Raw genomic sequence first — 23994 nt, forward strand, 5'->3', positions numbered from 1 at the left:
CACTGGAGGAACCCCATCGCATGCTCCATTTCTATTGCCTTATCCTATGTAGGCTCTTGCCTATCTGGAAGGGGGTTTTCCAAGTGAGGGAAGTAAATTCTCAAGATGATGACAGTGGAAACACATATTCAGCTACTGCTCCCTAATGTGTCCTGCCACAGGAAGTCAGTGGGGCGTGGGCATGTGCTTTATACCCATGGAGGCCACACCAGGAGAACACGGCACAGTGCCTGACAGGGGCAGGTGGCAGCTGGGAGTTCTGAAGAGACCTGTTATATATATTATATATTAATATATATGTTATAATGGGAGAATGATGTGTTCAATTTGTAAATCTCAGTCCTTTTAATTGAATCCATTTGGCTTCCTTCTTGAACAAGGAATGGCCAACATGCAGGAGCCGCCTCTAAAGTTGGCTGTGTGAGACTCAAAATGGACCCTGGTCCTGCACAAATGACTAATCTAGAAGGACAGACCTTTAATAAGTGGAAAGAGAGAGAGAGAGAGACAGAGAGAGAGAGAGAGAGAGAAGCTCCCTTCCCACACTGACTCAAGGTGACCAGTGTCATCACCAGTGAGCCCAGAGACCTGGCTCCTCCACAGCTAATGAGCTGCAGGACCGCTCAGACTTCTAGGGAATGGATTTATTTCATACCGTGTGCGTGGTGCTGGGGTTCTCTGGGAACAGAAGTCTGCATTTACTCCAGAGACCTCCTCTTTTTTTTTAAGTATAGAATAGAGTTTATTCAGGGCATGGGATGGGGGTTTAGAGGGTAGCAGAGGTAGAGAAAGGCAGGAGAAAGGAGAGAAGTAGACTATGGGGAGAGAGAGGAGCCCAAGAGGGCAATAGAGAAGCAAGCGGGAAACAGGAGTTAAGAGCGACCCTCCTCATTCTTAAAAGGTCATGATTTGGGTTTCAGCCATTATCAGGGATCGCATCATACTTCGACCAGCAAGAGGTCTGAGATCTGTCCGAAGGCTTGGCTGGGCAGCTGGAGAGGGCCAAGGGAAGGCCAAGCTGACGTCAGAGGCATCTGTATACAGAGCCAGGCTTCTGCCAGCTCCAGCCCAGCCTGTAGAGACCATTTCTCAAGACAACATCACTGCGCGTTCTTCTTGCCTAGGGCACCAGAAGCCTAGAATTCTCCACCTAAATCCTTTCCCCAGATCTATGTCTCTCTTCCTACTGTAAGCTATAGTGTAACAAAATGATCGTAGGGAACTATATTTTGGGGGAGGGAAATAGCAGGTGGAAGAGTTTCAGAGAACTGTGAAGCCCTAGACAAACACAAAACATCCCCACCAGTGCTGCAGCACCCAGGCAGCCAGGACCAGGACTTTTTTTTTTTTTCAGTGCAATTCGTATGGTGATTCAAAGCAATGTAAGCCTGAAGACAAGGCTCCCGTGGAGAGGGAGGTTGACGTTAGCCCCCCCCTTTCCAACTTTTGCCCCTGGAGTCATAAGCTTTATTAGCCAGTCTATTGGAAGTATGGCCCGATGTCATTACGGCACACTGTTCTGTTTCATTTACTATATAAATAGCAATGCATCTGCTTATGTGTGTGCCTTCAGTAACGTGATCAGACTATGCATATGATAATTGCATGAGGATATTTATGGCTCCATAAATCCATGACGGCACGTAGAAAAATGATGGATTTTATTTCAGAGGCCCTGAAGTAATTTAAACCCATAATCTTACCCTGGTCCAGGACCTGGAAGATATCTATGCTATGGAGGTAAATGGTAAAATATAAGCAGGGCTGGGACCTTTGGCACCTATTTTCACTTCTGCAAATATCACATCAAACTTTTAGGCATGAGCCAGTTGCTTGCCATAAATTTCCCTCTGCCAGGTCAGCTTTGATGAAAGCCTGTGCCAAGGTGGGCATTGCCACCGAGTCATGCCCACCTCTGCCTTTAAGAGAAATCAGTCATTCACAAGAAACACACTGGTTGGTGGTAATGATGGATCTGATGGCATCCCTAGCTCCAAACAGCACAGAGAATCTGCTCAAGATAGTCCCAGGGTGTCTCCACAGCTTCTGACATGTAGTCTACCAAATCGCAGCAAACCTGAGGAACTTCCCCCCCGAGAATGAAATAAAAACCAATGAACTAGAATTCCTTCTCCTTGAGTCTGAAAACTTGACTTCTAACCCAAACTGTCCGTGTTGTACCTAGACTGTCAGAACGCAGAGGGCAGGCTTGAAGGACACCCCAGCTCACAGACAATGCTTTAGCTCTATGGCCTTGTGGCCTAGAGAAAGTCCCTTACCCTCTCTGAGCCTCAATGCACACATCTATAAAGTGGGGAGATGGCATGGGTGTAGGCATCAATGATAAGGCCAATAAATGACCTGCCTGGAAGCATACACGGCAGCAGGAAGATGGCTGTGCGGTGTATCTCCACAGAACAAGGCAAAATTCTGACACTCTTTTGGGATGAGAGAAAAGTGGGTCAGAATCTAGAACGTATTCTAACACTGACTCCGCTGATAATAAACCACAAGAATGAAAAAAAGCTGAGTCAAGGGTCAGCAGGGACAGGATTTGCTAGTACAGCATATTCAGGCAACTAGCAATGACATCATCTTCACACCCACTTCATCCGTGAGCACCTGTCTTTAGTATTTTTCAGGTCTCACACCCCAACTCCAGCAGGACTCTTCAGACTACCAAAATAGATGTGGGTAAGCCGTTGGGGTCCACACGGAAGACGAAGATTGTGGAATGGATTTCCTGTCTAAACCTCTAGCTTTTCAGAAAGATATGGTTTGATTAGAACATACTCTCAGGCGGGGTGGGGGAAGGCAAGCAAATGAAGAAAAAAAATATTTTCATTACATCTGCTTTTATTCATTCTGCATCTTAAAAGAAGCGGGCATCTGGTATTGAAAAGCGGGCTCTCTAGCTGGTTACTAGTGCCACCTACTGGGACAAATAAAAATTACAGACAGCTTCCTCCTGGTTTGCTCAAAAAGTCAGAGGAGGGGAAAGACAAAATCTCTGCAGATTTGCGTGGGGACAAAAGTGAGGCCACACTGATAGCTTCAGGCATAATGAGGAGGGTAACATATGTGAGTTTAAGTCTCTGTACAGACTTCAGGAGTATGTGCAACTCTGTTCATTCGGAAGGGGAATGTCAGATGATCTCAAAATACCTTCCCCACACTTGAAGATGACAACATGGCTCTCAAAAGCTATAAACTCAGCACTGAACACCCAATTAAAACTACATTAACTGTAGAGTAGGCACATTGAGAATGGCTAGGAGCTAGAACACGTGGGTTCAGATCCAGACTGTTGCTACCTAGTGTACATTTAATGCTAGCTCAGCCACATAATGCCAGGCTTTAGTTTCCCTGTGATAGTTACTTTTAATTGACACCATGACACAACCTATAATCACTTGGAAAGGAGTCTCAATGAAGGACTGGTAGATCAGGTTGGCCTATGGGGTATTGTCATGCTTATATTAGTTGATGTGAGATGCAGTCCACTGTAGGCAGCTTCATTCCCTAGGCAGAGGGATCTCGTATTATAGAGATCAGGAGCTGGAGAAATAGCTCAAAGGGTTAAAAGCATTTGCTGCTCTTATAGAGGATTGGAATTTGGTTCCCAGCTCACAGCCAGCTTAACTCCAGGGGATCCACTGCCATCTTCTGGGCTCTTCAGGCTCCCACATGTACCTGCACATACGTGCACACAGACATACACAGACACACCGGTAAGGAGATAGCAGAATATAAATCCTTTTCTCGAATGTAGAAAGCAAGCTGGGCACTAACAAATTTGGGTGCATTCATTTCTCTCTGCCTTTGACTGGATAGACCCATCTGCTTCAAGCTTCTGATACTGTGGCTCCCCTACTATGATGAACTACAACCTGGAACTGTAAGTGAAAATAAACCCTTTTGTCCCCTGAGCTGTTTTTGTTAGATTATCTTATCATGGCAACTTAAAAGGAAATAGGACATTGCCTTGTGCAAAACAAAGATAATTACACCAGCCTGGCAGGACTGCTGAGAGAGAGAGCTCTATACACCAATCGCCCAGAATAAAATCTGAACCATGGTCGATGTGTGGTCTACACAGCTGTTGACTGCTATCTGCTAGCACAAAAGGCAGGTGGATATAATGTGTGTGTTCTACACAGATGTGGTGACATCTCTTGATCAATCCTAGCTCCACCCGTGACCAGCCAGATACCTGGAGTTAAATCCTTTCACCTTTCTGGCCTACAGTATCCTCACTTGGAAGACAAGGCCAATACCCATCCCACCAGCTCCCTAGGCTTTCGGGGAAGCCCACGTGTGCTCAAAGGCAAAACACTGACATGCAGGAGACGCAGCATCTGTGAGAGAAAGCATTCAACCCTTACAGTTAAAATGGTCGGTGTGACGAATGCCCAGCAGACTTTCCAGAAAATGTTGGGCTGGAATCCAATCATCATCTCGATGTCTTCACAGAACCTCTGCAAGCCTGCAGAGAGACAGCAAAGACAATGTTTGAGGTGCAGTGGGTGGGAGGCGGTGGGGGAGCCCCTCACTCAAAGACCTTGGCTAAGGATGAACCCAACATAATCTCTGTTTCCCTGCGACAGGAGACCATCAGACAGATGACTTGCTGCCAGGAATACTGGAGCTAACTGAATGTTGAAATAGATCCTAAACCCTCTCTGCAGTGAGGTTCAAAGCTGTCATGGCAACAGCTACAGAACTTAGTTCCAGGTGTCTTGGCAGTGGCATGTACATGGGCTTGGTCTGCTTGATGACAAGTCTAACAGAGAAAAAGGTTTCGGTCAACCAAGAGACCATATTATAAAAGGTTCAACACTTAGAGAGCCTCTGTGGCCTGGGGTAGTGCCTCTCACACCCGGAGGGTCATTTTCGCTGCATCCACCCTGCTCTGCCTGGGGTCTAGTGGCGACTACAGGAGAAAAGCAACGTAAATCCCAAGTGTCCAGTACTCACTCAAGCTGGAACTGAATGACAATTGTCTTTCTGGCTACTCTGAAACTTCACTAAAACAAAATGTAAATGAGGCAGTTCTTCACCGATACCATCACCCTATAGTGGAAACCTCTTAGTTTAGGAGGACGTAGGAATGCTGCTTTGGAGGAAAGGCACAACATCAGAAGTGAAACCCATCAGAAATGGGGGTTCAATATGCAAAGGGGACCTGAAACCTTTCTGAGTGCAAGTGTCCTCATTGCAGTGGTCCCCAGACTTCCGAATGCTATGACCCTTTAATACGGTGGCCCCTGTTGTGGTGACCCCCAACCACAAAATTATTTTCATTGCTAGTTGGTAACTGTGATTCTGCTACTGTTGTAAATTGTAATGTAAATATCTGTTTCCTGATGGTCTTAGGCAACTCCTAGGCTGCAGGCTCAATCCTCTGAAGGGGTCGCAGCCCACAGGTTGAGGAGCACTGCTGTATTGGGGATGCCTTAAAAACTCATCCAGGTATATCCAAGATGTGTTCCTCATAGAGAGGGAGGCCATGATATACTGATGACCGAACCACAAGTTCATATGACCATCATGGAAAACCTAGAGATTTCTACACACACACACACACACAGACACAAATTAGAGATTAATGGAGGACCAGGAGAACTAGCATAGCCCAGTGCTGAAGCACTTGGGGTTTACTTAGTCCTTCATGACCAGATTTGCTTAGGGCTTGGGGGAGCCCATTTAACTCCTAAAGTTAGGCATCTTAAAAGGTGTCTGCTTTAACTGCTTTCCAGCCTTGCTGAATAGGCCTGTTTTACAAGAAAGGGCTTTGCGAATGTGCCTTCTGTGGCAATTAGCAGTTGGGAATTGGGTAAAAGGAATAAGTCTGTGCTCCAGGGCCTGGCTGCAGACAAGCTACAGTAAAGCCCCCTGCTCTTTCCAGCAACCAAACTCTCCCCAAGCGGGGAGATGATTGCCAGTCTTATGAAAATTCTTCTTCAGCTCCCATCTGAAAGTAATTGCAAGACTGGAGAGGTGGTTCTCTGTGGTTAAGAGCATATACAGCTTTTAAAAAGGACCAGAGTTTGACCCCTCCAGCATTCTGCCAGGTCGGTGGTTCACACCCAGGTCTGTGGTTCACACCTACTGTAACTCCAGTTCCAGGGATCTAATGTCCTCTTCTGACCCCCATAGCATGGCATGGGTGCCCATGCCCACACTCAGACGCACACGCACTACACATGTGATTTTGTTTTGTTTTGTTCTGTTCTGTTCTGGTTTGGAGGCAGGGTTTCGCTATGTCCTCTGTCTGTCCTGGAACTTTGTAGACCAGGCTGGCTACCTACCTCTGCCTCCCCAGTGCGGAGTTTAAAGGCATGCACCACTGTGCTCAGTAATTTTTTTTTAATTAATGATTGTAGCTTCTTCCTGTTTCTAGGGTGCCTATGTTTTACATGAAAGACTTTCTTTTTTTTTTTAATCCTGATTTTTCTGCTCTATTTTATTTCTCTTTTATTTTAATGAGATTTAAAACCAGGAAAACCAATAACTTTTGCATACCTGTCAGTATGAGACTAACAATCAAGACACTTATTCACGAGGCACACGGAAACTGGGGAGAGTGTTGTCCCCATTTTGGAGGTCAGAGCTCTGCAGAGTCTCCTGCCCTCCCCACATGGTGATCTGGAGACACCTCTATTCCATGCAATTCATTTCACTTACTTTTCTCTTAGATAAAGTTGCTATCTTTTCAGGGACTGCAATACATTGAACCTTGAAAGTCTTATCCTCCTGACAGCTGCTATGTGGCCTTATCCAATGACCATTCTAAGATGTCTAAGCACAAAGGAGTCAGCAGTACCTGAGCCATTTGGACAGACAAACCAGGAGGCCCCTGGTGTGATCTCCAAGACACATACGTGTGCACAAAGGGCAGAGACGACTGCCACCCTTTATCCTTGATAACAGCTTTAGTGGATGGGGGGGGGCGTGTTGCTATGGTGATGGCAGAACTAGTAAACCATTAGGGAGCTGAAAGCTTCTTTGATGGGAAAATCTGGCACTGAAATACTACATGGCAAGTTCTCCCAGGTGCTTATCAAGACTGGCAGGCTCTATGATGGAGTGGCCTTTGGTACCCTGGGGCTGTGCAGAGCCACCCTTCACCTCGAGCACATGAGCACTGATGCTGCCAACATGGAGAATAATCCCACACCAGCAAAGAGTCCTCCTTCCTCATCTGGCCACTGGCCACAGGCATTAACTGTGCCAGCCCATACCTTCTACCAGGTTCTACGATCTTCTGCTAAGACTCACGATCAGGCACCTTTGGTTTCTCATCCAATTTCACCACAGTGATCCTGAGGCAAGCTCAGAAACAGAGGCATTGAAACCCTTTAAATATGGAGTACATACTTGTCAGCAAGGCCTACCATACACGCTGACTCTCCCATGGCAACAGGCAGAGTGTCCGCTTGTCCGCTTACCATACACATAGGAGATGCCAACAAGCTCAAATATGGCAATGATGACAAGGGCATAGGAGGCAGCATAGGTGTCCACAAGCTGGAACATATAGATCCCACCCTAGCAGGAGAGAGAAACGGCCACCATCAATAGGACCCCGTGGCTCGGCTCCATCTTCCCACCCGTAACAGCCCCTCTTCTCCCTCCGGAGGACCAGCAGGCTTGGAGTCCTCCCTGCTCCACAGCAAAGACCTATACCTGGACAAGGCATGTGGAGACCTGGCCAGCTTAACAGAGACACCCTCAGTGACCTCTGAGGTGATTGGTGAAGCACAAAAAGTTGGCTAAATATCTTATTTTTTTTCCCCAAGGCAAAGGTCAACCTCCAAGGGAGCTGTGAGAACAGCCCCCTGGCATCGTATTTGCTTGTCAGTGACCACTTCCACCCACGCAGATGCACTTCATTGACCCTCATGTGACCTTTAGCTATGGCTGTGAATTTACTTTAGCATCACCTGAACAGGAGCCTCGTTGAGGAATTCTCTGGATTGCCTTCATCACTGGGGGAGACCCACTCGGAATGCAGTTGGCACCCTCTGGAAGGGCCCGGATGTGAAAGGTCACGGAAGAAGGAAGAGCGGCTGATCTGTCTCAGCCTGGCCTTCCCTCTCAGCTCAGAGTTAATTTACTCTGCTGCCACTGACTCCTTCCCTGATATCCGAAGCAACCTTTCCAGGCTCCCAATGTGAGCCAAGCTCTCCAGGAACCCTCCAGTCTTCAGCAGCAGCCTGAGACTGCCTTGGGCACCAAGCCTCAAGGACTATGTAACTACTGGGCTCTCAGCCCCTCCCATGTGACACAGCTGTTGTGGACATGGCATAAGCTGATTCCTATTAATTCTGTTTCTCCAAAGAACCCTGACTAACATTCTGGGCTTTCTTTACATTTCTCTCTCTCTCTCTCTCTCTCTCTCTCTCTCTCTCTCTCTCTCTCTCTCTCTCTCTCTCTGTTTCTCTCTTTATCTCTGCCTCTCTGTCTATCTCTCTCTTTGTCTCTGTCTCTTTGTCTCTGTCTCTCTCTATCTCTGCCTCTCTCTCTCTCTCTCTCTCTCTCTCTCTCTCTCTCTCTCTCTCTCTCTCTCTCTCTGTCTCTCTGCCTTGTTCTGAAATCTCCTTACAACAGATGAGGCTTGAAGGCCATGTCATTCCTCCACCACTTTATAGACACAAGAACTAAGGCCCAGAGGAGTGTATCGTTCAAGGTCACAGCAAATACAGTGCATGCCCCAAGTGTCACCATGTAATTTGCCAGCACACTGGAGACTAGGCAAATCCTCAAGTGACATTAGTGTCTATATATAGTAATAACCATCTTGAAAATTTGACTGGTGGACAAAGCTGTATGGTTCTGATTTCTGTTTTAAATAGGACACACCTGTCTTATTGGCTCAAGAAGACTACATCTCAATTATGAAGATTCTAGGGGCCTTGCTAAGAGCCAGGATAGCATATTTCCACGTGCGGTCAGAATCATCATTGAGTTCATGTCATCTATGGAAATGACAGGGATTTGGCTCTGGTTGACAGGTCGGAGAAATGCAAATACAGGGATAGACAGCCATCACAGGTCCTCCACCTGCTCCACATGGGGCTTATGGCCGCAGGCTCTCAGCTGTGTGATGACAGACAGCCATTATACATCTCGCACCTGACCCACGATCACCTGTGCATGGTAGGCTCTTACCCAAGAGTGATCATTGGACAGTCATTAGACCTCCCACACTGCATCTGGTCATGCAAAGAGGACTCTCACCTGTGTGATCATTGGGAAGCCCATAATGAAGAAGCAGATGCAGCAGCCCAGGGTGAACACAGGCTTGTGTGTGCGCAGATACTTGGGAAACTCATCCGAGATGGAGGTCACGATGGTCTCGATGGTGGCAAACTGAAAGAGTACCAGGACAGAAGCACTTGAGTTCAACCATCCCCCTCAAAAGCCTGCTCCAAAGTGCTGTGTGTGTCACTAGGGAAAGCTGTGCTTAGGTTCTGTCTGGGTTTTAGCTCGACATTCCTTCAATGGGTCTAAACGACCTTCCTGGGTGCCAACACACAAAGTCAGGAGATCTCAAGCAGGGTATGAGCTCCAGAAACTCTACCCCAAACCCCTAGGGAATGCACTCACAATCATCCATCAGGACGCCTTAGCTTCGTTTTGTATTCATGAGATGTAAATTCCTCTCCTCTAGTTATCTACCATTTGATCTCCTACTTGAAGGAAAACCCACTTTGCACCCAATGACTAAACTCTGAGCACCTGTCGGCGTGATTTGTAGTAGGTTCAGCCTCAAAGCAATTTTCCTAAAATTGACTTCATATTATCATCCCTTTTGCAGCCCTACAGAGTTCATGTTGGCAAGATGATGCCAAGGATGGAGGATGCAGGCTAAAACTTGGTCTGGAGAACAGAAAGAGGGAATGGAAGAGAGAAGAGAGCCCTGTTGCACCATCACATGATCACCAGAGATCCCAGATTAAATTGGTTGCGGTGGTGCACTCACATAATCCCGGCACCCAGGAAACTTAGGAAAGAGGCTAAAGAGATCAAGGTCATCCTGAGATACAGATTAAGATTTTTTCTTAAATATACCCTCACACACTCGAGTGTGCACATGCATGCACACACACACACACACACACACACACAGAGTTATTGTGACTCTAGACAGGTCCCTCACCATCCAGACATTACTCAAGAGATGCTTCAATGTAACCTATAGCCTAAGTCTTTTCTGCAAGCTAGACCTGGGATCATGGAAAGTGGAGTCTTTGAAGGGTTTGAGGGGAGGGGATGGGAAAGACTGGGACTCACCATGGTGTCAAGTCCAAGAGTGAGAAGCATCAGGAAAAAGATGATGGCCCAGAACGGAGAGAGAGGCAGCCTGGTTAAGGCTTCCGGATAAACCACAAATGCAATGCCTGGCCCTGGAGAGAGAGAGGGGGGGAGAAAGAGAGGGACAGGGACAGGGACAGGGAGAGGGAGAGAGAGGGAGAGAGAGAGAGATGGTGTCAGGCAGGCCCCCCGCTCAAAGCCCCTCTACTCACAGACTTTTCTCCACGAGATCTCAAACGATTTCACAGGTCATAGGTTCGTTTCCACTGTCTGCTGTTTATGCTAACCTCTGCTCGTTTGGCCATGCTACCTCCCATGCAAATACTCAGAAACTACTTTCCTTTTATTTGGATGGAGGCAAAGATAATGATTACCCTCTGGTAGAATTGTTGATATTGAGCCCTGAGGGGTACCTGGCAGTGTCTGAAGACAGTTTTGTTTCTCACAAATGGGATGAAGTGGGATAATTTGATGATCCATTCTCTCAACTTGACAGGATCTAAAGTCACCTAGGGAACAATCCTCTGGGCACGTCTGTGAAAACGTCTCTACGTTGGGCTAACTGGCAGGGATAGCACCATCCATGAGCTGAGGTCCCAGACTGAATTAGGAGAAAATGAGCTAAGGACAGCTTCCCCCCCCCCTCCCTCTCTCTCTCCCTCCCTCCCTCCCTCCCTCCTTCCTGACTGCAGAGGCAATGGTCAATATGCAGCAAATGCCAGTCCTCACACCTTTCCCCACCATGAGAAATGCATCCCATCAAGCTGTTAGCCAGATAAACCCTCCCTCCTTGATTTTGTTGATTTTGTTAGCATTTCATCACAGCAAGAAGAAAAGAAGCTCATACAGAAACCTGCTTAAATTAGAAAGCAGCAGGGACACTCCATTAGGGGGAGCAATGGCTTCCTAAGAGCACCATATGCTGTGGGGAGCAGTAGGCGAGGGTGCTGTGCTTGAGTCTTCACAGCATGCAGGGCGCCCAGAAGAGGGCACCAGCTCCCCTGGGACTTGGTTACAGGCAGTTGTGAGCTGCCTGGCATAGGGACTGGAAATTAAACTCTGGTCTTCTGAAAGAACAGCAAGTGCTCTTACCTGCTGAGCCGTTTCTCCAGCCAGCATAACAGCCCTTTTTTTAAAAACTGGAATTTATTGGGTGGTTGGTTCCGGATGTTGCACAAGGCCTCAGGGTGTTTAAAAGATAAAACCTTGAAGATACCCCCTGTCCTATACATTTATTGAACAGGCTGTAGAGCCAGTCTCCAAAGACTCCTTATGTGAAGCATAAAAGAAAAGTCTATATTAAACAACAATTGAAAACAGGTCTGAAACACAGACCCGGAAAGCCAGCTTGGGAAGCTGACATGAAGGCCCTGGGATGGTTGCCACCAGAGGACTTAACTGTGGTGCTTGAATACCATTCCACCCTTTGCTTTGAAGGAGGGTTGATAATTCTCACAGGTACACCTCCCTGAGAAGAGCATGGTCACTGTAACCTATTAGCCTCATTATGATGCTGTCTGACCAGCCATCGTAACAGAGTGGCCAGCGTTTGCACCAGCATCTGTCCTGCATAAGGATATGCTGGATACTGTTCAGCTAGGCTGGGGTGCAGCTGGCCCCACACATCACTCTGCACACATTCCGCAGAGCCTTCAGGGGACAAGGGGAAATATACTTAAGGAGAACAGATAGAATGTGTGTGAGCTACACCCATAAAGTCTCCCCAACATAGCTGCCTAAACATGGGCTGAACAAGGACAATGGCATCATGAGGCTTCAACCCTACACAGAAAACTACAGACATGATGCTGAGAGCGGCGGGAGAAACAGTCTTCCCCAGGGAAGACCATAACAACTGCTTATCCAATGCCAAAGGGTCTGCCCTGAAAACATCCACACAAGTAACATCATACAGACCAAGCAGCTTATATTTAGGAATATATTTGTATATACACGCAATAATGCTTGATGGAGAGAGGCCATAAATTTGAAAGAGAGCAAGGAGGGCTACATGGGAGGAAAGGGAAGGGGAAATGTATATAATTATATATAATCCCAAAAATAAAAGAAACCATAAAAATAGGTAATATATAAAAATTTTCAAAGAATATATGTGAGTTCTACAAGAGGTCTTAGAAGAGGTACCTAAGACTCAGGGACCATCCTAGACAGTGAGCCCCATTGTTCCTGTGCCTGAGTTAAATGTGATTTTCTTCCTCTAAAACAGAGGGTGTAAACAGCTATGGGAAGGGAATTTCAGAGGGATATGCTGGAAATTTCTACTGCTTTGCATATGGAAGTTACACAGATGTAACCTGGGTATTAATGGCACGCATCCTCTCCTGGCCTCGCTGGGATAGGAGACAGATCAGGGCAGCTAGCCTAAGTAGCCTGTGTGTCCCCAGTTACTATTTTTATCAGTTCATCCACTAATTCCCAACAAGACAGGTTTGGTGGTTGTTCTGTTCTGTTTTGTTTTAGAAAGCAAAATGTCTCAGAGGTTCTAGAAAGTGGGGCAGAAACTATCAGCCTCAATGGCTCCGCTGAAAGAAATGGAGGTTACGGAACAGCTAGGGGTGGCTCTGCACCTGAGGACAGGACCTTCTCAGCATCTCCTGCCTCGGATGGAGCAGGGAAATCCTCAGCCAGGAAAAGCACTGCACAGCCCACTGATACAGAACCAACATCCCTGGGGGCTCACGCTCTCTCCAGGAAGAGATAATGATACCCCTGGGATATGCTGGAGCCTTAAGTCTTTGAGGCTGAACTGGCACAAGTGGAAGCAGTGATTAATTATGCCCGGTGAACAGGAAGAGACTGAGGCATCCCTCCAAAAAGGTGACCTTCTAGAACTTGGCTCTGCTGTATGCTGACTCTGAAATCCTTGGCGAGTCACTTGAAGGACAACTGTCAGACAAGCCTCCCACCACTGGAGGGGTTGGGGCTCAAGGTCATGCCTCTCTGCACCCGTCACAGTCCCCATACATTGAAGCTCATATGCCTGGTCAGTCCGACCAAAATAATCAGCAGTCTCCACGATGAAGCTCGCCGCCCCCCCTCCACACACACACACACACACAGTGGCCACAAACCTGCAATACCCTAATCCTCTGTAGAACCAGGCAGAGTAGAAATAAGGTTAATAAAAATCGCAAATGCTCCCTCTGCAAATGCTGTCCTGGAAATATAAGTTGAATGTATTCAAACGATGGCTCCTCACAAGCTCAAAAGCACTATGCAAATGTTAGCATCATTTGGGTGCAGCATAAACATTTATCCCACACTCCCAGCCCCACCGCCCACCCAACCTTTCCACTCGCTGGGGAGAAAACTGTGGGGCAGCAATGCTAACTAAGCAGAAAGCCTGGAGAACATACTTGACCTAACAATTAGGAAAGTGCTTCGTAAGGACGAGGCTCCCTGAAGTCCAGTTGGAGCTCATTACTACAGCCCTGTACAGCACGGCAGCAGCAGGGCTGCAGGGTTGCGGGCTGCCTAATGACTCCCCTGCTCACACCTGACTGATACAACAGGCACAACCCCGACCCACACTGGCTGGAGCAAGTTTAAGAGAGCAAGAAAGACAAAAGGAAAAAAGCCAGAATGAGGGAACAGGCTGAAAGCAATCTGTCTTAGTAAGGCTCTAGCTCTTTGTAGAGCTTCCCAGTGGAGCCTGTCTTGCTCACTCTGTCAAGACACTTGAGCTCCCCACCTCCATCTACCCAAGTCCCTTCTTGTGAGGCAAGCCAGGAACCTGCCCTGGGACAGCAAGGTGACAACTGTCCTGTACCTTGGTCGGCCACATTCTCAATGTTGACTTTGCGCTCGTTGGCCATGAAGCCGATGACAGAGAAGATGACGAATCCGGCAAAGATGCTAGTGGCACTGTTGGTGCAGGTTACAATTAACGTGTCCCTGGAAAGAAGAGACCAGAGTTTGAGATTAGGTAAACCCCGTGAGTTGGAAGGGACGGAGAAGGACAAGTGTGTGCCATGTATCTGTGTACCCATGTGCGTGCAGGACCGCCTATGGACACGTTGTTCTCACACACATACATCCAAGGAAAGAAGCAAGCAGTCCTGAGCACAGATGCCCTTCTGTCAATCCAAAATGCCTCAAAAGACTCAAATGTTATTTTCCTAAAGCAGTGTAATTTCTAACTGTAACCTAAACATTCATCCTTATTTCCACAGATAAACATAGCTCTCACCCCTCACCAGAGAATCTTCTTTTTTCAAAAAAAAAAAAAATGGAGACCACTGAGAAAGCAGAGAATGGCTGGCTGTGGGGTGATGATCTCCAATTCCCCAACTGATATATCGACAACACAACTGTTATTCCCAAGGCTCAGAGATAGCACAGAAGAGGGGACAGAAAGATCATCAGAGCTAGAGGACCAGGACATCTGGTGTGAGACAATGTCTTCTAGCAACGAAAAGACACAAAGTAAAAGGAGGTAGGGAGGAGGAGGTAGGCTGGGGAGGAGGGGGTAAGTGTGATCGAAATACACTGTGTACACTCTCACAGAATCAATAAAGGTATTGTATGTTATTCTATGTTACAATATTATAATGGCCCCACCTGGGACCTCTGGGGCAAACTCTATTTCCTTATGCTTAGAATAGGGTCACAACTAATTCACAGTGGCTAGAGGCTCATGTCTCCCCCAAGTTAGTATGATGATGCTCATTCCCCAGTGTGATCCTATAGCAAGGCAGGGCCTTGGAAGGATGGTTTCATCCCATGAATGCCCTCATGAAAGAGGCTGTGATGTGTGTGCTGCCCTGATGCCTACTCATATGCAGCAGCAAGGAACCAACTGGAACGTGAAGAGAGACCTCATCAGATCTTGGAGTTCCAAAACTCTGTAAACATGAACAATAAACTTCTGCTGTTTATAAATTACCCAATGTAAGGTATTCCTGCAAAAATAGCCCAAAACGACTATGATATCAAGATAGGAAATAATCCAGCCATGGCAGTAACAAAGGAGACTTCTGAGACTCAGTATAAGGAACCCACTATGAGGAACAGAAGGAAGCAGGACACTGGAATGACATCAGAATTATGGGGGCAACCTGGGGCTAGGGCTCAAAGGGCTAAAAAGAGCAAGAGAAGCAATGGAGACCGGCATCACTACCTTCGTCCTAAAACAGTGGCTCTTAGCCTGTAGGTCATGACCTCTTTGGCAAACCTCTATCTCCAAAAATATTTACATTACAATTCTTTTTTTCCTTTTTTCTTTTTTTATTTTCTATATTCTTTATTTACATTCCAAATGATTTCCCCTTTTCTGGTCCCTCCCTCCCCATAAGTTCCATAATCCCTCTTCCCTCCAACCATCCCCCAATCGACCCCCTCCCACTTATCCTAATAATCCCCTACATTGCTGCATCAAGCCTTTCCAAGAGCAGGGCCCTCTCCTTCCTTCTTCTTGGGACTCATTTGATATGTTAATTGTGTCTTGGGTATGCAGAGCTTCTGGGCTAATATCCACTTATCAGTGACTGCATTCCATGTGTTCTTTTGTGATTGGGTTACCTCACTTAGGATGATATTTTCCAGTTCCAACCATCTTACATTACAGTTCTTAGCTAGCAAAACTACAGTTATGAAGTAGCAACTGTCGTGGTTTGGATGTACTTGGCTCATGGGAGGTGACACTATTAGGAGGTGTGGCCTTGGAGGAAGTGCATCACTGAGGGGGTGGGCTTTGAAGCTCCGCCCAGTGTGAAAGAGTCAGTCTCCCCCTAGTCATCTTCCAAACAAGATATAGAACTCTAAGTACCAGTGACTACCATATTCCTACTAGGATGTTCCATTAAGCCCACTTAAAGCATTCTCCTGCTTTCCAAATCCAAAGTCCCAAAACCCACATTCCTCCAAACAAAAACATGGTCAGGTCTGTCCCAGCAATACCCAAGTACCTGGTACCAACTTTTGTTTTAGTTATGGTTTTATTACATGAAAGGATACTATAACCAAGGCAACTCTTATAAAGGACAATATTTAATTGGGGCTGGCTTATAGGTTCAGAGGGTCAGTCTACTATCATTATGGCGGGAAGTATGACAGCATCTAGGCAGACATGATGCTGGAGGAACTGACAGTTCTACAAATTGGTCAGAAGGCAACCAGGAGAAGATTGAGTCTTCCGCACTGGGCAGAGCTTCAAAGGCCACACCCTCAGTGATGCACTTCCTCCAACAAGGCCACTGCTCCTAATAGTACCACTTCCCACGAGCCAAGAATATTCAAACCACCACAGCAACTAAAAATGTCTACAGTTGAGGGTCACTACAACATAAGGAATTGTATTAAAAGGTCACAACATTAGGAAAATTGAGGACCACAGTTCTAGAGCCTTCTGCTGGTAACACAGCCAGGGGTTTGCAGCCTTCCCAAGGCTCAAATGTAAGGTCACAAAAAGAAGGAAGGCGTTTTGGGCCTGCATTAAAATCCTGGCCTTCTTCCTCCCCTTCCTCTTCTTCTTCCCCTTCCTCTTTCTCCTCTCCTTCCTCTTCTTCCTCACCTTCCTCCCCCTTCCCCTCCCCTCCTCCTTTTTCCCTTTCTCACCCTCTCCTTTTGTTGGTAGTAACCACTTGCAATTTTGAGTGACAGCAAACTTCCTATGGTAGTAGCTCCTATGACCTAATTTACCTACCCAAGCCTGACCCTATAATCTCCACGCCTGGTTGCTAGAATGCTTCATGTATAACCTAAAACGAGCCTGAGCAGTTCACTCCCCTTCCTGTACTGAAATGTTAGGTAGCAGTGACTTCACCTCTCTCTGTCAGGGGCTGTGAACACAGAACGAGGTGACTTCTGCACTTTGCTCAACCCAGCACAGAGCCAGAGAAAAAAAAATGCCCTGTAAACCCCTGGGCTTCCTAAAGGGCAATTGGAGGCAAGGGAGTGGGGGTCCATGGATTACCTGGTAGTGAGACAGAATTTGAATAACTCTAGCTCTCAGCCTGGGTCCTTCCTCCTATGCCATGTAGCCTCATTTCTTGTGAGGCACACAGCAATGCTTTATCCTCTGATGGTCTTCAGACCAGTTGGCCTCGGTAGCAGGTGAGAACTGTTCAAATGCCTGAGTCTGTCATCTGAACCTGTCCTTCAAGGAAATTATAGGCTAAATTGTCCTTCCTGATTCTGAATGATGACAGTGATTGCTGTTGCTTACCAAGCACCTACTATGCGCAAAATACTCTCTGGTAACTGCATGTATATGCACTCTGTGCTCTATAGATGAGAAAACAGATGTCCAAAAGGGCCACATTCTTGCTTTTGTAGCACATGGCAAAGCTATCCTTAAATGCCCCTAGCTCCATGCTGTCCCTTCCTCTGCATCGGGCTGTCTTTTCCTCTTGAAATCAAGTGATCAGGGATGACTACTACTATGCACGTGACTACTCCATGATGGTGCACGTTGACTTCCACAGGACACACCCAGCCACAGTGACCCTCTCCAAGGACACACTGCATCCTGTAGGCAGCCGCTGAGGCCCCACTCAGGGCCCTGGTCAGTGGGGTCAGCTGAGATGAAGGAGGAAGTGGCCAGCCTTGGCCAGCAGCTCCTCCTGAGCCCAGGGTGAGTCTATAACTCTGCCTTGTGTGCTGCCAAGGCTTCCTTTTGCTCAGTTTGCTGGCCCGCAGCCTCGGGTCCGATGTCCACACATACCTGTAGCAGTTGTTGTGGAATTTGTTGTAAGAAGAAAGAGTGATGAGCCCTCCCCAGGCCGCAGACAGGGAAAAGAAAATCTGAGTGGCAGCATCCTTCCACACCTGGGAAGAAGAAGGAGAGAGAGTCAGTAGGTCACTGACAGGGCCCAGCTGACGGTGACATGCTTGACACCGTGTCACCTTCCCACTCCGTGGGAATCGGAGATGACTGGAGACTGGAGATCTGTGAGTGTACAAATGGAAGTGGCGCCTCTCTTGTGCCTGAGCCAAGGCAGGACTTAGCTGGGAGATTCTAGCTCTGTGTAATCAAAGGTTACAGGTCCCACCACATCACACCAGACAGAACAGGATGATAGCCCTCTGTCAAAGCACTTACCCACCCAAAGAACAATCTGTGACACCAAAATATAGTTACGATTCAAAACAAAAACCCTCTTTAACTGACAGTCTTATGCCTTAGGACAACAGCCAGAACCTGAGCCTCCACACTCTGAGAAGAGTGGACAAAGTGGACAGACTTCATGAGGCCAGCTCCCTCCTGAGCTCGCCTCTAGAGGGTGATTCTTGCTAGCCACTGTCATTAAGTTCCAGGTCACTCAAGCCTTTGCACACTGTGTATACATGGTATCCACAACGGACCTATCTTCATCAATATAGTCACATCTTGAAAATGACCTTAAGGGGCTAGTGAGAAATTTTAGTACTTAAAGTCCCCTGCAGCAGTGGGGGACCAGGACCAACAGAGCACAAAGAGAACAGACTGTCAAAGCTTGTTTTCTGACCTACATAAAACACACACACACACACACACTCATACACAGAAATACACACAAGTAAACAAATGTGTAATAAAATTTTTAATGTACTTCAAATAATGCAAAGGTAGATTTCAAGTGTGAAACTGGTTATAACATATATCCACCCAGCACCCAGTTCTTGTCTACCCCAAAACAATGCTTTGACTGGTTGAAAATCAGTGTTGTGTCCAGCTTCTCATCAGGGAGGCTCGGGTGGGAAAGACCAGTGTGTCACTTAGCCTCTGGCCAATTTTGTGAAAATAAAGTATTATGTGGAACCTCTGCAGTCTCTGCTCTTTAAAAGAGGAAGGCTGCCCCTCTCTGCCCCACCTCTCACACCTTTGCTGCCTGGAGTGATGATGAGATGGTGGGCACTATTACGGATAGTGAGGAGAGACCAGACCCTTGATCCCTCGTGACATCACAGAGAGTTGGACTGGCCTGTGATGAGCAACCGCAAGAGTGACATCAACTGTTATCTCACTTATGCTGCCGTTTCCTGGACTCTTTGCGGTATGTGCAGCCCGACTTGATCCTTGCCATGAGTTCTTGATGTACCCTAGGAAAAGCAGTTTTCTTTTCTTTTTTTTTTTTCCCCCTGAGACAGAGTTCCTCTGTGTAGCCCTGGCTGTCCTGGAACTCACTTTGTAGACCAGCTGGCCTCGAACTCCAGAAATCCAATTGCCTCTGTCTCCCAAGTGCTGGGATTAAGGGTGTGTGCCACGACTGCCCGGAAAAGCAGTTTTCAAAACTCATCTGCAGTTGCACACTCACCCTTCATAGGAAGGGGTGTGTGTGAGGGTGAATTTTTTAGAACGTGATGTGCATACACCCTACCCACAGAGAGAACGGAAGTATCTGCTGGTCCCACATCTGTGTTCAGGAAATATTCAAATGTGTCTGGGGCCTTTAAAATCAAAGAGCTGCTTGCGCTCTGATTTTCCGGCCAGCAACACTCTGCTTCCAACGCACTATACTAAGTAACAAATAAGTGATGTTCGGGTGGCCCAAAGCTATCAAAGGACCCCATCTTCAATGGGGCCTACACTGCAACTGCAGATGGAGAGCCACTACTTCAGAATCTGAAAGCACTCAGCTGCCTGATCATCATCCTAGCACATCGATATCTCCCAGACCTGAAGATGTAGCTATGGGGACCCCCAGGGGGAAAGGAAGGCTGGCCCCTGCTCTCCACATCCAGGAGAGTGGTCTACCCTGAGAGTCTCTCTCTCTGTCTCTCTCTGTCTCTATCTCTCTCTCTCACATACACACACACACACACACACACACACACACACCACCCCTGCTCCAGTCCACTATAAACAGAGTAATGAGCCCACCGTGGCGTCCGTGAGTTTTTCCCACTTAGGTGTGATGAAGTACCAGATGCCGGCTCCAGCTCCAGGCAGGGTCACTCCTCGAATAAGGAGGATGACCAGTACGACATAAGGAAACGTGGCCGTGAAGTACACCACCTGCAAGAGCGGAGGGATGGAGAGGCAGGTGAGCAGCATCCCTGAGGACATCACTGAGCTGAGGTGACAGGGGACCTGTCACCCTAAGTACTGCTAATGCAGAGCTGAGCAGACACAGGTCACAAGCCCAACAGTGAGGTCCCCCAAGCTCTGACAGCACTGGAGACCCATGCAAGGCACTGGGGCCCAGGTCAGATGGAGAAGAACAGAGGGCACTTGCCTTGCTGCCCTGTCAATCGAGCCTCATGGTGAAGTTATTATCCAGCAAGGAGGCCCAAGGCTTTGGGATGAGGCAGCCAGGACACAGGAGACTGGGAGAAGATGTCCCCCTGCCCAGCTACCAAGTGATCAACAGTGCAAGAAGTCACAGGTGGGAAGGGAGGCTCTGGACTATGTTCCTCAAAATTCCTACCCCATCTCTGCTGGAGGGCCCAAATTTCACCATCAAAATTAAAACATCAGCCATCCCAGCTTACACGGACACCCTCGGTAAAAATGGCCTCACAGGGTGAAGAGATTGTGAGTCTAAAATTAGACACATTTCTACACAAATGGTATTCAATCTCTGATACTGAAGTGTGACCTTGGGCAAGCTCCTAAGACCTCTGAACCTCAGTTTACACACCTGTAATATGGATACAGAGCACCTGTCCTAAAACAACACATAGGATTACACAAGCTGCTGTGTGGAAGCAGACACGGGGCCTGAGCATAAGATGGTCATTGAATACACCTAAGTTCCACAGGCAGGTATGGAGGGCTTCTGGTGAGCTGGCTCTGCTGTACGGAGAGGGGATATATAATGGAAAGGACCTGGCATCTGCATAGGGCTGAATAGTCAGCCATGGGAAACTTGTGTCATGCCCAGCCTGGGAGTGTCTGAAGGATTCATGGAGACATCGCTGAAGTTGGGTCTTAGAGCAGGAAGGCAACCTCAAAGAGTCCAGGCAAGCTGGTAAGGGGAAGGAGGGGAGAGGGTGGGTGAGACAGGAACTGAAAAGTGATGCTCTGTCCACTCACTGCTAGGATGGCAGAAGGTCAAGGGTGGAGAGATGGGTAGCTAGAGTAGGTCAGAGCACGGGAGACCCAAAGTGCAAACAGGTAGTTGTAGCTTCTGGAAGAGATGGAGGGACTGAGTAAAGGGACATCTGCAGGAAACATTAGCAGAACTTAGGGATGTGTTGGATGAAGAAGGTGCTTTCTTACCTGCCAATCAAGCCTCAAGGTGAAGGAAAGTCTTGAGATTAAGATTTAGTAGATGGTGGGCAGCCAGGTAGATCTGGCTTGCTATAAAAGGGACTGTTGGGTGGAGCCTAGAAGGAACACCAACAGGGGTGGCAAACTGTGTCTGCTCAGCTCCACAGTCATGGGGTCTGGAGTTCAAATCCTGACTCCTTCGCTTACTAGTTGGGTCACTTTAGAGAGTAGCTAAACCTCTCTGGATGTAAGTGCCAACACCTGCAGGTGGTAATAGCTGCACGTTCCTCACAGAGTAATGGAGGAACACGATGGGGCAATCAAAGGGGAAGAGGCCTGAGAGCCCGCCTAGGACCTCAAAGGTAACCTGTCAATCACTGAACCGCCATGCCGCTCAAAGCCAAGTTTTCACTCTCTGGCTGCAGCCCAGAAGGGTCTGGCTACCTCTTGCCTCCTCTACCACTACACTGACACCTCCCCTCTGACCCATGCAACATTAGTCACTTCACCCTTCTAGTCCCAGAGTTGACCGAGTGACCACAGCCAGTCCCTCTGTGGTGGTTTGAATATGCTTGGCCCAGGGAGTGGCACTATTGAGAGGTATGGCCTTGTTGGAGGAAGTGTGTCACTGTGGGGGTGGGCTTTGAGACCCTCCTTTTAGCTGCTTGGGAGCCAGTCTTCTCTTGTTTGACTTCGGAAGAAGATGTAGAACTTTCGACTCCTCCAGCCCGTACCTGCCTGGATGCTGCCCTGCTCACGCCTTGATGATAATGGACTGAACTTCTGAACCTGTAAGCCAGCCCCAATTAAATGTTGTCCTTGTAAGAATTGCCTTGGATTGGAGAGATGGCTCAGTGGTTAAGAGCACTGACTGTTCTTCCAAAGGTCCTGAGTTTAATTCCCAGCAACCACATGGTAGCTCACAACCATCTGTTATGGGATCTGATGCCCTCCTCTGGTGTATCTGAAGACAGTGACAGTATACTCATAAACGTTAAATAAATAAATAAATCTTAAAAAAAAAAAGAGTTGCCTTGGTCATGGTGCCTCTCCACAGCAATAGATACCCTAGCTAGGACACCCTCCTACATCTCCAAACTTGCTTCTCTCCTTTTAAAGTCTGAAGGAAATGTGGAGACCCTGCATCTGCACACAGACATTCTAAAGCCCCAAGGACATCTGACACCTTGAGAGAAAAAAATCACTCTGCCTCAGGCTGGCCAGGCTGACCTCCCCACTGTGAGATAGACCTAGAAGAGGCGCTGCTACTGGGCAGGGCATGGTCATAGCCAGGCTCCCTTCTTACCTTCACCAGGGAAGGAGCAGCAGGGGACAGCTGACCCAGGGCTGATGGGAAGGAAAGCCTACAGGAGGACCACAGAGGAGAAGAGACTTCCTAGCCCAGGGGGGCCTACAGGAGAACCATCAAGACCCCTCCCTCTCACTTGGCATCAGCCTAGACAGCTGAGCCAGCTGTTCCCACATGGCTGTTGTGACATGAGTCTTATCCTGCAGAGAAAGAAGCTGAGGATTAAATATCTCATTTGTGGACTTCCACCTTGAACTGAGGTCCAAACCTGAAGCTACTCCAAAGCCATTATTTCCGTTAGGGTCATTCTGTGAGCTGACAGCCCGGAAATGGGGGCTAGGTGCTCACAGTAGGCAAGAGAGGTGTCTGGGATACATGCCTTCAGGGGGTGCCACTTGCAGGGGCCTACAAGCCAGTGTGAGTGTCTCCTTAGATTCATGCCTTCGGTACTTTCTCATCTCCCCCTGTACTTGGCCCCATGAGTAGGTGGCCCAGCTTCTTTGTTCCTGGTGAACCGAGAGGGCAATATTTGGCTTAAACCATGGATATGAGCAAGGAGCAAATTGGAGACTTTCTGCAAACTGCTTGTCTGGGTCAAGCGCGCTCCCACCTGTACCTGCTTCATGTGGCCAGTCAAAACTGACTGTGAGCAGTAATGAATCCTGCTTGAAAGGAAGGATGATGATGGGATCACCTGGCCCTGGCAGGCACCCTCCTCACCGCAGGGGCCCCACACGGACAGCTAATTAGGTTAGCTGCACTGTGCTGCTTACACTTGCAGGCAGAGCAGACCCAGGAACCAGACTGTCTGCCTGTGACCTTCAGGTCCCTCAGGCTGCCTAATGATCACCTGTGGATCACCATCTCAAAGGCCACATTTCCAAAGGGCCAACTTTGTCCCCTCGGGTCCTGCGTTAGAGGAACGGAGCTCACATCACGGCAGGGAAAGAGGCATCTGTGTCATACAGGGCCTTGCTTGTGGGATCTCCATTGTAAAGGAGCCAATCACAAATGAACAACCCAGTCCCACATTCTCTCTGGCTCTCAAATAACTTTGATTTAAATCAGTAAAACCCAGGGCAGAATAAGAAGCTTCAGTTCATTATTTCTGGTGGCAGTCCTCATTTTAAAGAGGAAAAAAAATCATCTCCATTGATTTTTGATTGGAAACGTTCCTCAGCAAGCCATGATTAATGTAGCAATTGTCAAG

The 23994-nt window shown here is 47.8% G+C and overlaps 1 protein-coding gene across 1 annotated transcript in view; it reads right to left on the bottom strand.

The window, feature by feature from the left end:
• Slc6a5 (solute carrier family 6 member 5) overlaps positions 1-23994 on the bottom strand; it is a 51971-nt gene that overhangs the window by 7806 nt on the left and 20171 nt on the right. The window contains exons 7-13 of the mRNA XM_052161855.1: positions 20144-20278; positions 18005-18108; positions 14111-14235; positions 10300-10412; positions 9244-9375; positions 7452-7551; positions 4386-4486 (exon numbers count right to left, since the gene is read on the bottom strand). Of these exons, the coding sequence (XP_052017815.1) occupies positions 4386-4486; positions 7452-7551; positions 9244-9375; positions 10300-10412; positions 14111-14235; positions 18005-18108; positions 20144-20278 (810 nt within the window). The remainder of the gene's footprint in view (positions 1-4385; positions 4487-7451; positions 7552-9243; positions 9376-10299; positions 10413-14110; positions 14236-18004; positions 18109-20143; positions 20279-23994) is intronic.

The sequence above is a fragment of the Apodemus sylvaticus genome, chromosome 1 (genome assembly GCF_947179515.1).
Source record: "Apodemus sylvaticus chromosome 1, mApoSyl1.1, whole genome shotgun sequence".
NCBI lineage: Eukaryota > Metazoa > Chordata > Mammalia > Rodentia > Muridae > Apodemus > Apodemus sylvaticus.